This window comes from Otolemur garnettii, unplaced genomic scaffold (genome assembly GCF_000181295.1).
Source record: "Otolemur garnettii isolate 467f Iridium unplaced genomic scaffold, OtoGar3 scaffold00002, whole genome shotgun sequence".
NCBI classification, from domain to species: Eukaryota; Metazoa; Chordata; class Mammalia; order Primates; family Galagidae; genus Otolemur; species Otolemur garnettii.
The window spans coordinates 50,223,747-50,234,905 of NW_003852397.1; the positions used below are offsets into that span (position 1 = coordinate 50,223,747).

The window sequence follows — 11,159 nt, forward strand, 5'->3', positions numbered from 1 at the left end:
CTACAGCAAACCCACAGCCAATATCGTATTGAATGGAGTTAAATTGAAATCATTTTCACTCAGATCAGGAACCAGGCAAGGTTGCCCATTGTCTCCAGTGCTTTTTAACATTGTAAAGGAAGTCTTAGCCACCGCAATTAGGCAAGAAAAGGCGATCAAGGGTATCCATATAGGGTCAGAATAGATGAAACTTTCACTCTTCGTAGATGATATGATTGTATACCTGGAAAACACCAGGGATTCTACTACAAAACTCTTAGAAGTGATCAAGGAATACAGCAGCATCTCAGGTTACAAAATCAATACTCATAAATTGGTAGCCTTTATATATACCAGCAATAGTCAAGGTGAAAAACAGTCAAGGACTCTATTCCATTCACAGTAGTGCCAAAGAAGATGAAACATTTGGGAGTTTACCTAACAAAGGACGTGAAAGATCTCTATAAAGAGAACTATGAAACTCTTAAGAAAAGAAATAACTGAAAATGTTAACAAATGGAAAAACATACCATGCTCATGGCTGGGGAGAATCAACATTGTTAAAATGTCCATACTACCCAAAGCAATATATAATTTTCATGCAATTCTTATTGAAGCTCTATACTATGAACTGTCATACTTTAAAGATCTTGAAAAAAATACTTCGTTTTATATGGAATCAGAAAAAACCTGGAATAGCCAAGACTTTACTCAGAAATAAAAACAAAGCAGAAGGAATCACACTATCAGACCTCAGACTATACTATAAGCCAATAATGATCAAAACAGCATAGTATTACTCAGAAATAAAAACAAAACAGAAGGAATCACACTATCAGACCTCAGACTATACTATAAGTTAATAATGACCAAAACAGAGAGGTGGATGTATGGAACAGAATAGAGAACTAAAAGATAAACCCAGATACTTATCATTATCTGATCTTTGACAAGCCAATTAAAAACATTCAGTGGGGAAAAGATTCCCTATTTAACAATGGTGCTGGGCGAACTGGCTGGTGACCTGTAGAAGACTGAAACTGGATCCACACCTTTCACCACTAACTAAGATAGACTCTCACTGAATTAAAGATTTAAAATTAAGACATAAAACTATAAAAGTACTAGAAGAAAGTGCAGGGAAAACACTTGAAGAGATGGCCTGAGTGAATATTTTATGAGGAGGACCCCTCACCCTGGGCAATTGAAACAAGATCAAAAATACACTACTGGGACCTGATCAAACTAAAAAGCTTCTGCACAGCCAAGAACACAGTAAGTAAAGCAAGTAGACAACCCTTAGAATGGGAGAAGATATTTGCAGGTTATGTCTCCAACAAAGGTTTAATAACCATAATCCACAGAGAACTCAAACGAATTAGCAAGAAAAGAACAAGTGATCCTCTATCAGGGTGGGCAAGGGACTTGAAGAGAAACTTCTCTGAAGAACATAGGTGCATGGCCTACAGACATACGAAAAAATGCTCATCATCCTTAATCACCAGAGTAATGCAAATCAAACTACTTTGAGGTATCATCTAACTCCAGTAAGATTAGCCCACATCACAAAATCCCAACACCAGACATGCTGGTGTGGATGTGGAGAAAAGGGGAAAACTTCTACACTGCTGGTGGGAATGCAAACTAATATGTTCCTTTTGGAAAGGTATTTGGAGAACACTGAGAGAACTAAAAATAGACCTGCCATTTGATCCTACAATTTCTCTACTAGGTATATATCCATAAGACCAAAAATCACACTGTAACAAAGATATTTGTAACTGAATGTTTATTGCAGCCCAATTCATAATTGCTAAGTCATGGAAAAAGCCCAAGTGCCCATTGACACATGAATGGATCAATAAATTGTGGTATATGTATACCATGGAATATTATGCAGCCTTAAAGAAAGATGGAGACTTTACCTCTTTCATGTTTACATGGATGGAGCTGGAATATATTCTTCTTAGCAAAGTGTCTCACGAATGGAAGAAAAAGTATCCAATGTACTCAGCCCTACTATGAAACTAATTTATAGCTTTCATATGAAAGCTATCACCAATTATAGCCCAAGAATATGGGGAAAGGGTGGAGGGAGAGGAGAGGGGGAAGCATGGGTGGAGGGAGGGTGGTTGGTGGGACTACGCCTACAATGCATCCTACAAGGATGTGAAACTTTTTTTTTTTTTTTTTTTGAGACAGGAGCCTCATGCTGTCCCCCTGGGTAGAGTACCGTGGCATCACAGCTCACAGCAACCTCCAACTCCTGGGCTCAAGTGAGTCTCCTGCCTCAGCCTCCCGAGTAGCTGGGACCACAGGTGTCCGGCACAACACCTGGCTATTTTTTGGTTGCAGCCACCATTGTTATTTGGCGGGCCCAGGCTGGATTTGAACCCAACACCTTGGGTGTACGTGGCTGGTGCGTAAGCCACTTGAGCCACAGGTGCCGAACCAGGATGTGAAACTTCTAAATGTAGAATATAAATGTCTTAACACAGTAACTAAGAAAATCCTATGAAGGCTATGTTAACCAGTTTGACAAAAATATTTCAAATTGTATATAAAACCAACACACTGTACCCCACAACTATATTAATGAACACAGCTATGATTTAATAAAAAAGAATAAAAAGAATAAACTCAGCTATTTAAACAACTAGTAGATTCTGAAATAAACAATGACTTTCTATATTTAGCAATTTCATCTTAAAATCACCTATAAAATTCCCCTGTATGAAATAACTGGAGATTTGCCAAAGATGAAGGCATTTGTTATAAGCATATCCAGTGATTATCAACAAGTAAACATATAGTGGAATACTTTTAGAAGTTACCTTTTACAAGAAAAATTAATATATTCAAAGGTATTGTTACATACATGTGTAGAAAAACAGAAGTATTCAAAATGTTTATCACTCTTCTGGTTGATCAAATTTAACATTTCCTTATGTTTTCAATCTTGCTTTCTTTTTGAGACAGTCTATGTCGCCCTAGTAGAGTGCTGTTATGTCACAGCTCACAGCAACCTCAAACTGTTGGGCTTAAGTGATTCTCTTGCCTCGGCCTCCCAAATAGTTGGGACTATAGGCGCTCACCACAGTGCCTGGCTATTTTTTTGTTGCAGTTGTTTAGCTGGCCTGCGCTGAGTTCGAACCTGCCAGCCTCAGTGTATCACTATCACCGTAACCACTGTACTACGGGGACAGAGCCCAATCTTGCTATCTTCAAGTGTTCTACAAAATAGCTATACAAATTACCTCAAGTGGTGATGTCAGAGGTAATTTTTTCAGCTTTTCATTATTGTCCAAATATTCTACAATAAAGATGATAACTTTTTTAATGGACATATTTTAATAGCTGAATTCAAGACCTTTCTTTTACAAAGCTGCACAACTATACTATTTGCAATAAAATGAGCTAAAATAATACTAAATACATAAAAGATTAAATTTAAAAACCTCAATTATTTATAATTTTATGAATAATTTACTAATTCTCATTTCTATTTACTATGTTATTTTAAAACAATCATTATAAGCTACACTTGAATTTACCAATAGACCTGGCCTAATAATAAGATTCCAGTTGTTTACTGTAAGACATAACTTGATGGTGAGAAGTCATTTTGACTTAAAAGTTAGTGAGAATCAAATATGAAGGAACACAGCAGACTAACTCTCAATTTGAAGTCTCAGGTTCAAACCCAAACTAGATTTTGAAACCCAGAAGAAACAAACATGTTTTATGATCTGGATTAATATGTTTTTAATTAGTTCTGAGCAGTGCAGTAAATGAATGACATTGATAATTAGTTTGGGGGAGAAAAGCGGGAGGAAAACATTTAAGCAGTTTTTTGTGACCATTTTTTAACAGCTGACATCTAAGTATGTTTCTTGAATGAACAAATTAAAGGTATATTGCATATAGTGCTTTAAATAATCAATAACTTTCTCATAATCTTGTCAAATGAAATTGTAAACTTTTAAACATGATTTTCTTTCTTGTTTACATATATTAACTTTCATTGAAACATATTAAACTACACTTTTTATTGTGTAGTTGATTCATTTCTTAAGTGCCTGTTGTTGCCAAGTGCTTGATCTAACATTTCAGTTAGAGTTATTATTCAGCTTAAGTCACTCTACTTAGTTGTCAATAATAGTTAAAGCAGTACTTTAAGCCAGGGGTCAAAATTAAATCAATATTTGATTCAAAATGATTACAAAACATACCCAAAGGTCATAGCACATAAAATGCTACTGAGAAGAATTCAATGTTTAAAACCACTTTCCTTGTTAAAGATAAGCTGTAATATATACACGTGTATATAACTATATACATTTGATTCTGACTACTACTCTTGATAAATCTTTTCTTCTCAGATGCAAATACAAAATTCATAAGAACACCATTGGTACAAGACCTTCTAAGCACACACACATACGCACAACCTAGTTATAAGTGACTCATTACACAGTGAGGCAGAAAAACTGATATACATTATTAACTTTTTCAAGTAATGTTATGTACAGTTTTATTGCCAGTATATGCACAACAGTAAGCATAGAACTATAAATACACAATGTAATTAACAGTAGAAAACAAAATTGTTACAAGTAAAAGGGAAGGATTTAGAGAAACTATTTTCCTGCTGCTAGGACAGAAACAGAAAAAGGGGAAAGCCTATGACAAATCATCCATTCAGTACTCTTGTCTTAAATTCTTTACATACATTTCTACATTTCTTCAATTAAACAAAGAAAGTACAGATAACTCTGTAATGATAGCAAACTGCTTTCCTAATAGCTATTTGCCTTTCCAATCAAATTCACGTTATGTTAGGATTAAAAAAAAATAGTCAAGATGAGAAATCATTAGTATCCTGGTTCCAAATTGTCTAATTTGGCCTTTCACCATAACTGGTAAGTTTTTAAAGTTTGGCTGCACATGAAAAGAACAGGTGTAGCAAAAGGTGATTAAAAAAAATTGTTAAAAACAGAAAATCACCCTTTAAGTAGTTTCCCAAAAGACACTATAGGCAGCAGCTCAGTTAAAAGTATTAGCCCTGAAGAGGTAGAGAATTTGAGCCCATTATACAAAGATAGCCTTGGCACCATCTTCTCTCTCATCAGGATCAATGTTTTCAAGTAAGACAATGTCATGGTAAAAGGAAACCAGGTTCCACCATTTAAAGAAAAGGTGCTGGTCAACTCCCATGTCTTAATAATTAGTTTATTTATTAAATGAGAAACAGAAGACGGTCAAGGACACACATGCACTTGATTTTCTTTTTGTCTGTTTCTATTGACAAGTTTATTCATAAGTGAATTTGATATTAATAAATACAAAAAAGCATCATTCACAACAAAGATAAACAAACTAAAAAACCTTGCAATAAAACCTTCCATTTCAGTATGTACCAAGAAAAAAACAGGCAGATGATTTGGTGCAGCTTTCTTAAGGGATCAGAGAAGGGACACGGTTTTAAATAAAGATGGCAAGATTAATAACCAACAAACAATATCAGTTTTACAGAACTGGCTGATTCAGTAACATGTGTCTCTGAGGTCTGAAGAACACCCCAAAGAAGTTGCAACTAATGACATGTATCACCATCACACCAACGAGAGTCCAGTCGAAGCTCAAATTAGTCCTGCTTTGTTGCACATCATTTCAATATTTCTAGCATAGGACATGATACGGAACAAAACTCAAAATAGCAATAAAAATATTATTCTGCAGTTGAATAAAGGCAAAAACATGTTTTAGACTGTTAAACTTTTAAAGCTTTAAGCATTCCTGTTTAACCAGCATTTAAAAAAATTTATACAATTTATAACACTGGCAAAGGTCAATGGGAAGACAAAGTACAAATGTGAAATGATGAATTAGATCGAAAATTACTTTGTATTGATCAATTGATGTTAATACTGCTTCTTCTTGAATTTGGAGTAACTATCATAAATGTTACATGCAGACTGAGGGTAGCCCTCTGTTACAGAAAATACAAAATGAAACAAAACAAAAAACTCAAAGTGGGAAACAATGGTTAAGTTCCAAAGGATGTATTTGAGAATTTCCTTTCATTGATGAGGGTGGTCTGTCTGTCCTACGAGAGACCTGGTTCACTTTGATGAGCTTCACTAACTTTGTCCAGAAACATCAGTAGTGGGATCAGCTCCTCCAGAACCTGTTTGTGCACGTTTGATGTAAAGATTCAGTAGCTTCATCTGCAGATTTGAGCCAAACAAACATGTCATTTGAGTAAGCTGCTCTCAATTATGATAAGATGACCACTAAAACACTTACATACAAACATATCTACATATATGTATGTCTAAACTTTGAAAGACAGACTTGAGGTTGGAGTTATTACAATGCCAAGTTATTACTGATAATTAAAAATTACAAAAAAATATTTTTAAGTCTTAAAGAGTTTTGTTCATGACCAAATAGCCTACCGTGCCTTTCCAAAACTTGTTGTAGTTGATAACATAGAAAATACTAAGGTAAACTCAGAAAAAGAAGTCACCATTAAAACAATATGACAAACATTTAAGTACAACATGCTTTACGTTATCTCTTTATTTTCACATTTTACAGTTGAGGAAATCAAAATACAGGATGGTTAAGTTACTGCCTAAGATCCCAGGGATGGTCATAAAGTGGGCCAGACAATTGGGCTTCTAGAATCTGAGATCCTACACTACCATGCTACTGCCATTTTAATAAGAATGTTTGTGATTTCTCTGGGTCAGTTTGCATTCTTGACTAGTATGAGATTGTGTTTTTATGAAGCTTATAATCAATGTACATACAATTCTGTATTCTAATGTGTTCTTTTTCATCTAATGTTATTTAGAATTTTTTTTTTAGCTGGATGTGGTGGCTCACGCCTATAATCCCAGCACTGTGGGAGGCTGAGGAGGGAGAATTGTTTGAGCTCAGGAGTTTGAGACTTGCCTGAGTGAGAGTGAGACACCACTCATAAAAAAAAAAAAAAAAAAAAAAAAATCAAAAAACCCAGCTGGGCACCACAGTGAATGCCTATAATCCCAGCAGCTTCCAGTGGCTGAGGTGGCAGGATGCCCACAGCTGGAGTCTGAGGTTGCAGTGAGCTGTAATGTCATTGCACTCAGCTCAGAGCATAGGGTGAGGCAAGGAAATAAAAAAAAAATAAGCAAGTAGGGCAGTGCCTATAGCTCAGTGGGTAGGACACCAGCCCCATATCCCAAACTGTAACAAAAAAATAGCTGGGAATTGTGGCGGGCACTTGTAGTCCCAGCAGTACTTGGGAGGCTAAGGCAAGAGAATCACCTAAGCCCAAGAGTTGGAGGTTGCTGTGAGCTGTATGACGCCATGGCACTCTACCGAGGGTGATAAAGTAAGACTCTGTCTCTACAAAAAAAAAAATAAATAAAAAAAATAAAAAACAAGAAAATAAAAATAAAAAAATAATTAAAATTATTTTTTTCATCTATTTTTTGTCTTCATATGTAACAGTATTCACTGGTCGCCTTCTGATAAAGTGTTGACTTTTAATTGCTTTTGAAGGTTTGCCTTTTTTTTTGAGACAAAATCTTACTCTGTTACTCAGGCTAGTGTATGGTGGCATCAGCTTAGCTCATAGCAACCTCAAACTCCTGGGTTCAAGTGATCCTCTTGCCAGACTCTGAGAGTGCTAGGACCACGGGTGTGAGCCACCATGCCCAGCCATCAATTGGCCTTTATAGATAACCATAAACTGTAGCATTTTCTCTCACAAGATATCTACCAACCACCCTACCAAACTGCTAACTTCACCTGAGTGACAAAATAGTATAGCAGAAACAGATAAAATACAAAACAGGAGGAATAAGGGCAAATTGTAGGATCAAAGGATTACTTATTAAAAGCAGAATAATAAATTTACCTGTTAGCCCCCACACACAACTAAATTAATTTTGAAGAATGTACCATGGCCACCATCTTTAAAACAAAGGAGCATTACTTACTTTACTGCCAGTGAGCTGACTGAGATGTGGTTTTAGTTCATCACCAATTACTGCATGAACAGCCACCAGGCAGAAGACACAAGCTTTCCGAACACTGCTTTCTGAATTATCATAACCCTAGGGAGAAAAATCTATTGTTAGTACTCCTGCAGGATCTGAGAAAACTACCTTTTCAACAGGATAGAAGATACAACTCAAAGATGAGATTTCAAGCATACATAGGAAAGAAAACTCTGCCAAGCTAAGTTAACTTTTCAACTTTTTCAGGCGTACACATACACTTCTCTCTTTTCACTTCTGTCTCACCCTCAGCCTAGTGTTATCCCTCTTTATCGGGTTTTTCTTACTTATCCTGGAAAGTGGCACTTCTGATTTTAAGGCTACCCCCTTTGCCAATTCATTTTGCAAAAAGTCTCCAGACTACCTTTCCTACAGCTAGAAAAAGCTGAACTCTTTCCTGTTTTTTTTTTTTTTTTAGACAGAGTCTCACTCAGTTGCCCAGGAGTGGCGTGCCATGGTGTCACAGGTCACAGCAACCTCAAACTCTTGGGCTCAAGTGATTCTCTTGTCTCAGCCTCCAGAGTAGCTGGGACTACAAGTGCCTGCTACCACGCCCAGTTAATTTTTTTTTTTTTTTTAAGAGACGGGGTCTTGTTATTGCTCAGCCGGGTCTTGAAACTGAGCTCAAGCAATCTATCTGACTTGGCCTCCCCAGGGTGCTAGGATTACAAGTGTGAGCCACTATGCCTGGCTTTTTAAAATTTTTCTTGAGATACAGTCTTACTCTGTTGTCCAGGCTAGCATGTGGTGGCATCAGCCTAGCTCACAGGAACCTCGATCTCGTGGATTCAAATGATCCTCCTGCCTCAGCCTTGCTGATAGCTGGGATACAGGCATGCACCACCTTGCCCAGCTGATTTTTCTATTTCAAAATTTGAAAAATTTTTCTAATTTTTCTAATTTTCTCTTGCTCAGTCTGGTCTTAAACTCCAGAGTTCAGGTGATCCTTCCTTCAGCCTTCCAGAGTGCTAGGATCACAAGCACAGCCACCATGCCCTGATGAATTCTTCAGCTTGGCAGTCAAGGTAATTCTATAATTTAGGCCTAAGTAAACATTATGTCTGTTCCATACCTGCAATTATCAATATTTTCTCAAATAAATCCAGTCTGTGCAAACTGTTCCCCTTAAGGTTTTTTTTATTTTTTTGGTCATAAATGACCTTGTTTTATCTTAAAAATAATTTTAAAGTTTTAAAAAAATTGATAAATAATAACTATACATTATTTATGGGGTACTAAGTGGTATTTTTATACATGTACATTTTGGAATGATAAAATTAGGCTAATTAACATACTTATATCCTCAGATACTTACCATTTCTTTGTGGTGAGACCATTTAAAATCCATTCTTTTAGTTATTTTGAAATACACCATTCTTCTTCTTTTTTTTTTTTTTGAGACAGAGTCTCATTTTGTCACCCTTAGTAGAGTGCTGCAGAGTCATAGCTCACAGCAACTTCAAACTCTTGGGCTTAACAATTCTCTTATCTCAGCCTCCCAAGTAGCTGGGACTACAGGTGCCTGCCACAATGCCTGGCTATTTTTAGAGACAAGGTCTCACTTTGGCTCAGGCTGGTCTAGAACCTGTGAGCTCAGGCAATCCACTTTCCTTGGCCTCCCAGAGCGCTAGGATTATCGGTGTGAGCCACCATGCCTGGACTTTTTTTTAAAATTTACCATTGCATTGTGCACAGTATGTGAGGTCCTATTGAGTATCTTCCCTCCTCCTGCCCTTTCCCCTCCCCTCCCCTCTTCCTCCTCTTCTTGCCTTCTTTCTGGATCATAGTTGTGTTATATCATTTGTAATAATCTGTAGGTGATTATATATAGGTTTCATAATAGTATTGAGCACACTGAATACTTTTTTCCATTCTTGAGATACTTTACTAAAAAGAGTATGTTTATTAACTATAGTCTCTGTGCTATGTAATAGATTACTAGATTGAACCTATTTCTCCTAACTGAAACTTTGTCCCCTGTTTCCGACCAACATTTCCCATTTCCCTGCCCATCTCCTTATTTATGCTTTTGATTACACTATTTCTCTATTCCAAAAGCTAACAGAATGTATATGCACATTTTATCCAGGGGAAAACAGAGTTCATCTCCATTAAAATATTGATCATTTTCTTTTTAAAACAATTGCAAAATTATTAAAATATCAATAGGTATGCAGCTAGAAGAAATATATTCTTCATAACAAAATCAAACTATGTTAATTTTATTTTCTTCCACCATTTTTATATGATTGTAATTATAATGTATATTAGTATTTATATATGGTTTTTACAGTAATGATATGAGGCATCCATTTAGTATGTTTCCTAATATAACCGTTCTATAATGTTATAAGTTTAAGTCCTCCCTTCCCAACCTTCCTCCTGCTAAATTTTTCCTGTCACAAATAATACTGCAAAGAATACAATACATTCAGTATTCCAATACTTAGGTGCCTGTTATGTGACAAGAACAGGCCAGGTAATAATGTTGTGTCCAGCAGGATACACACTATCCTGACCCAGCACAGTTACAGAATCACACGACAGAAGGAGGTACTTTGGGCAGAAAGTGGGATTAGGAATATGATAGCCAGAAAACACTCAGTGTATGGCTCAGTGTTAAATTGAGACCTGCAGGATGACAAGAATAAATTAAAACACAAAGGGATGAGGATGAGTACACCAGACAAAGTACACATGCAGTGACCCCCATAGTGAGATAGAGCTCAGTGCTTTCTATGCATTATTTAATAAATCAATTAAATGATAACTGGAATCCATAAGGAAGAGGGGAGGGTAAATACAGCCAGCTGAGTGAACTGGCACAAGACATGTGGATTTTTCTGTCGATGGAAACGCCTGAAGGGTTTTAAGCAGGGAGTAACATCAGCATTATCTGAGTTGCATTCAAGAGGATAACTTTGGAGAAATGTCTACTCAGATCTGTATTAATTACCTGTGGCTGTTGTAGCAATTACCAAAAACCTCAAATTGGTATTCCTAGTTTTAAGGCCAAATCATTTCAAACTTTGTTTCCATCTTCTGTGTATGTGTGTAATCTCCTTCTACCTCTTTCTTTCTTTTTTTTTGAGACAGAGCCTCAAGCTGTCCCCCTTGGTAGAGTAC

General features: G+C 36.4%; 1 protein-coding gene across 7 annotated transcripts in view; it reads right to left on the bottom strand.

Moving 5' to 3' along the window:
• Positions 1–4,482: 4,482 nt before the first annotated feature.
• Positions 4,483–11,159, bottom strand: part of CLASP2 (cytoplasmic linker associated protein 2) — a 216,714-nt gene continuing 210,037 nt past the window's right edge. For all 7 annotated transcript variants that reach the window (XM_023513932.1, XM_023513941.1, XM_023513940.1 and 4 more), the window contains 2 exons: positions 7,974–8,090; positions 4,483–6,209 (listed from right to left, as the gene is read on the bottom strand). In XM_023513932.1, coding sequence (XP_023369700.1) covers positions 6,123–6,209; positions 7,974–8,090 — 204 coding nt within the window. In that variant the 3' untranslated portion in view covers positions 4,483–6,122. The remainder of the gene's footprint in view (positions 6,210–7,973; positions 8,091–11,159) is intronic.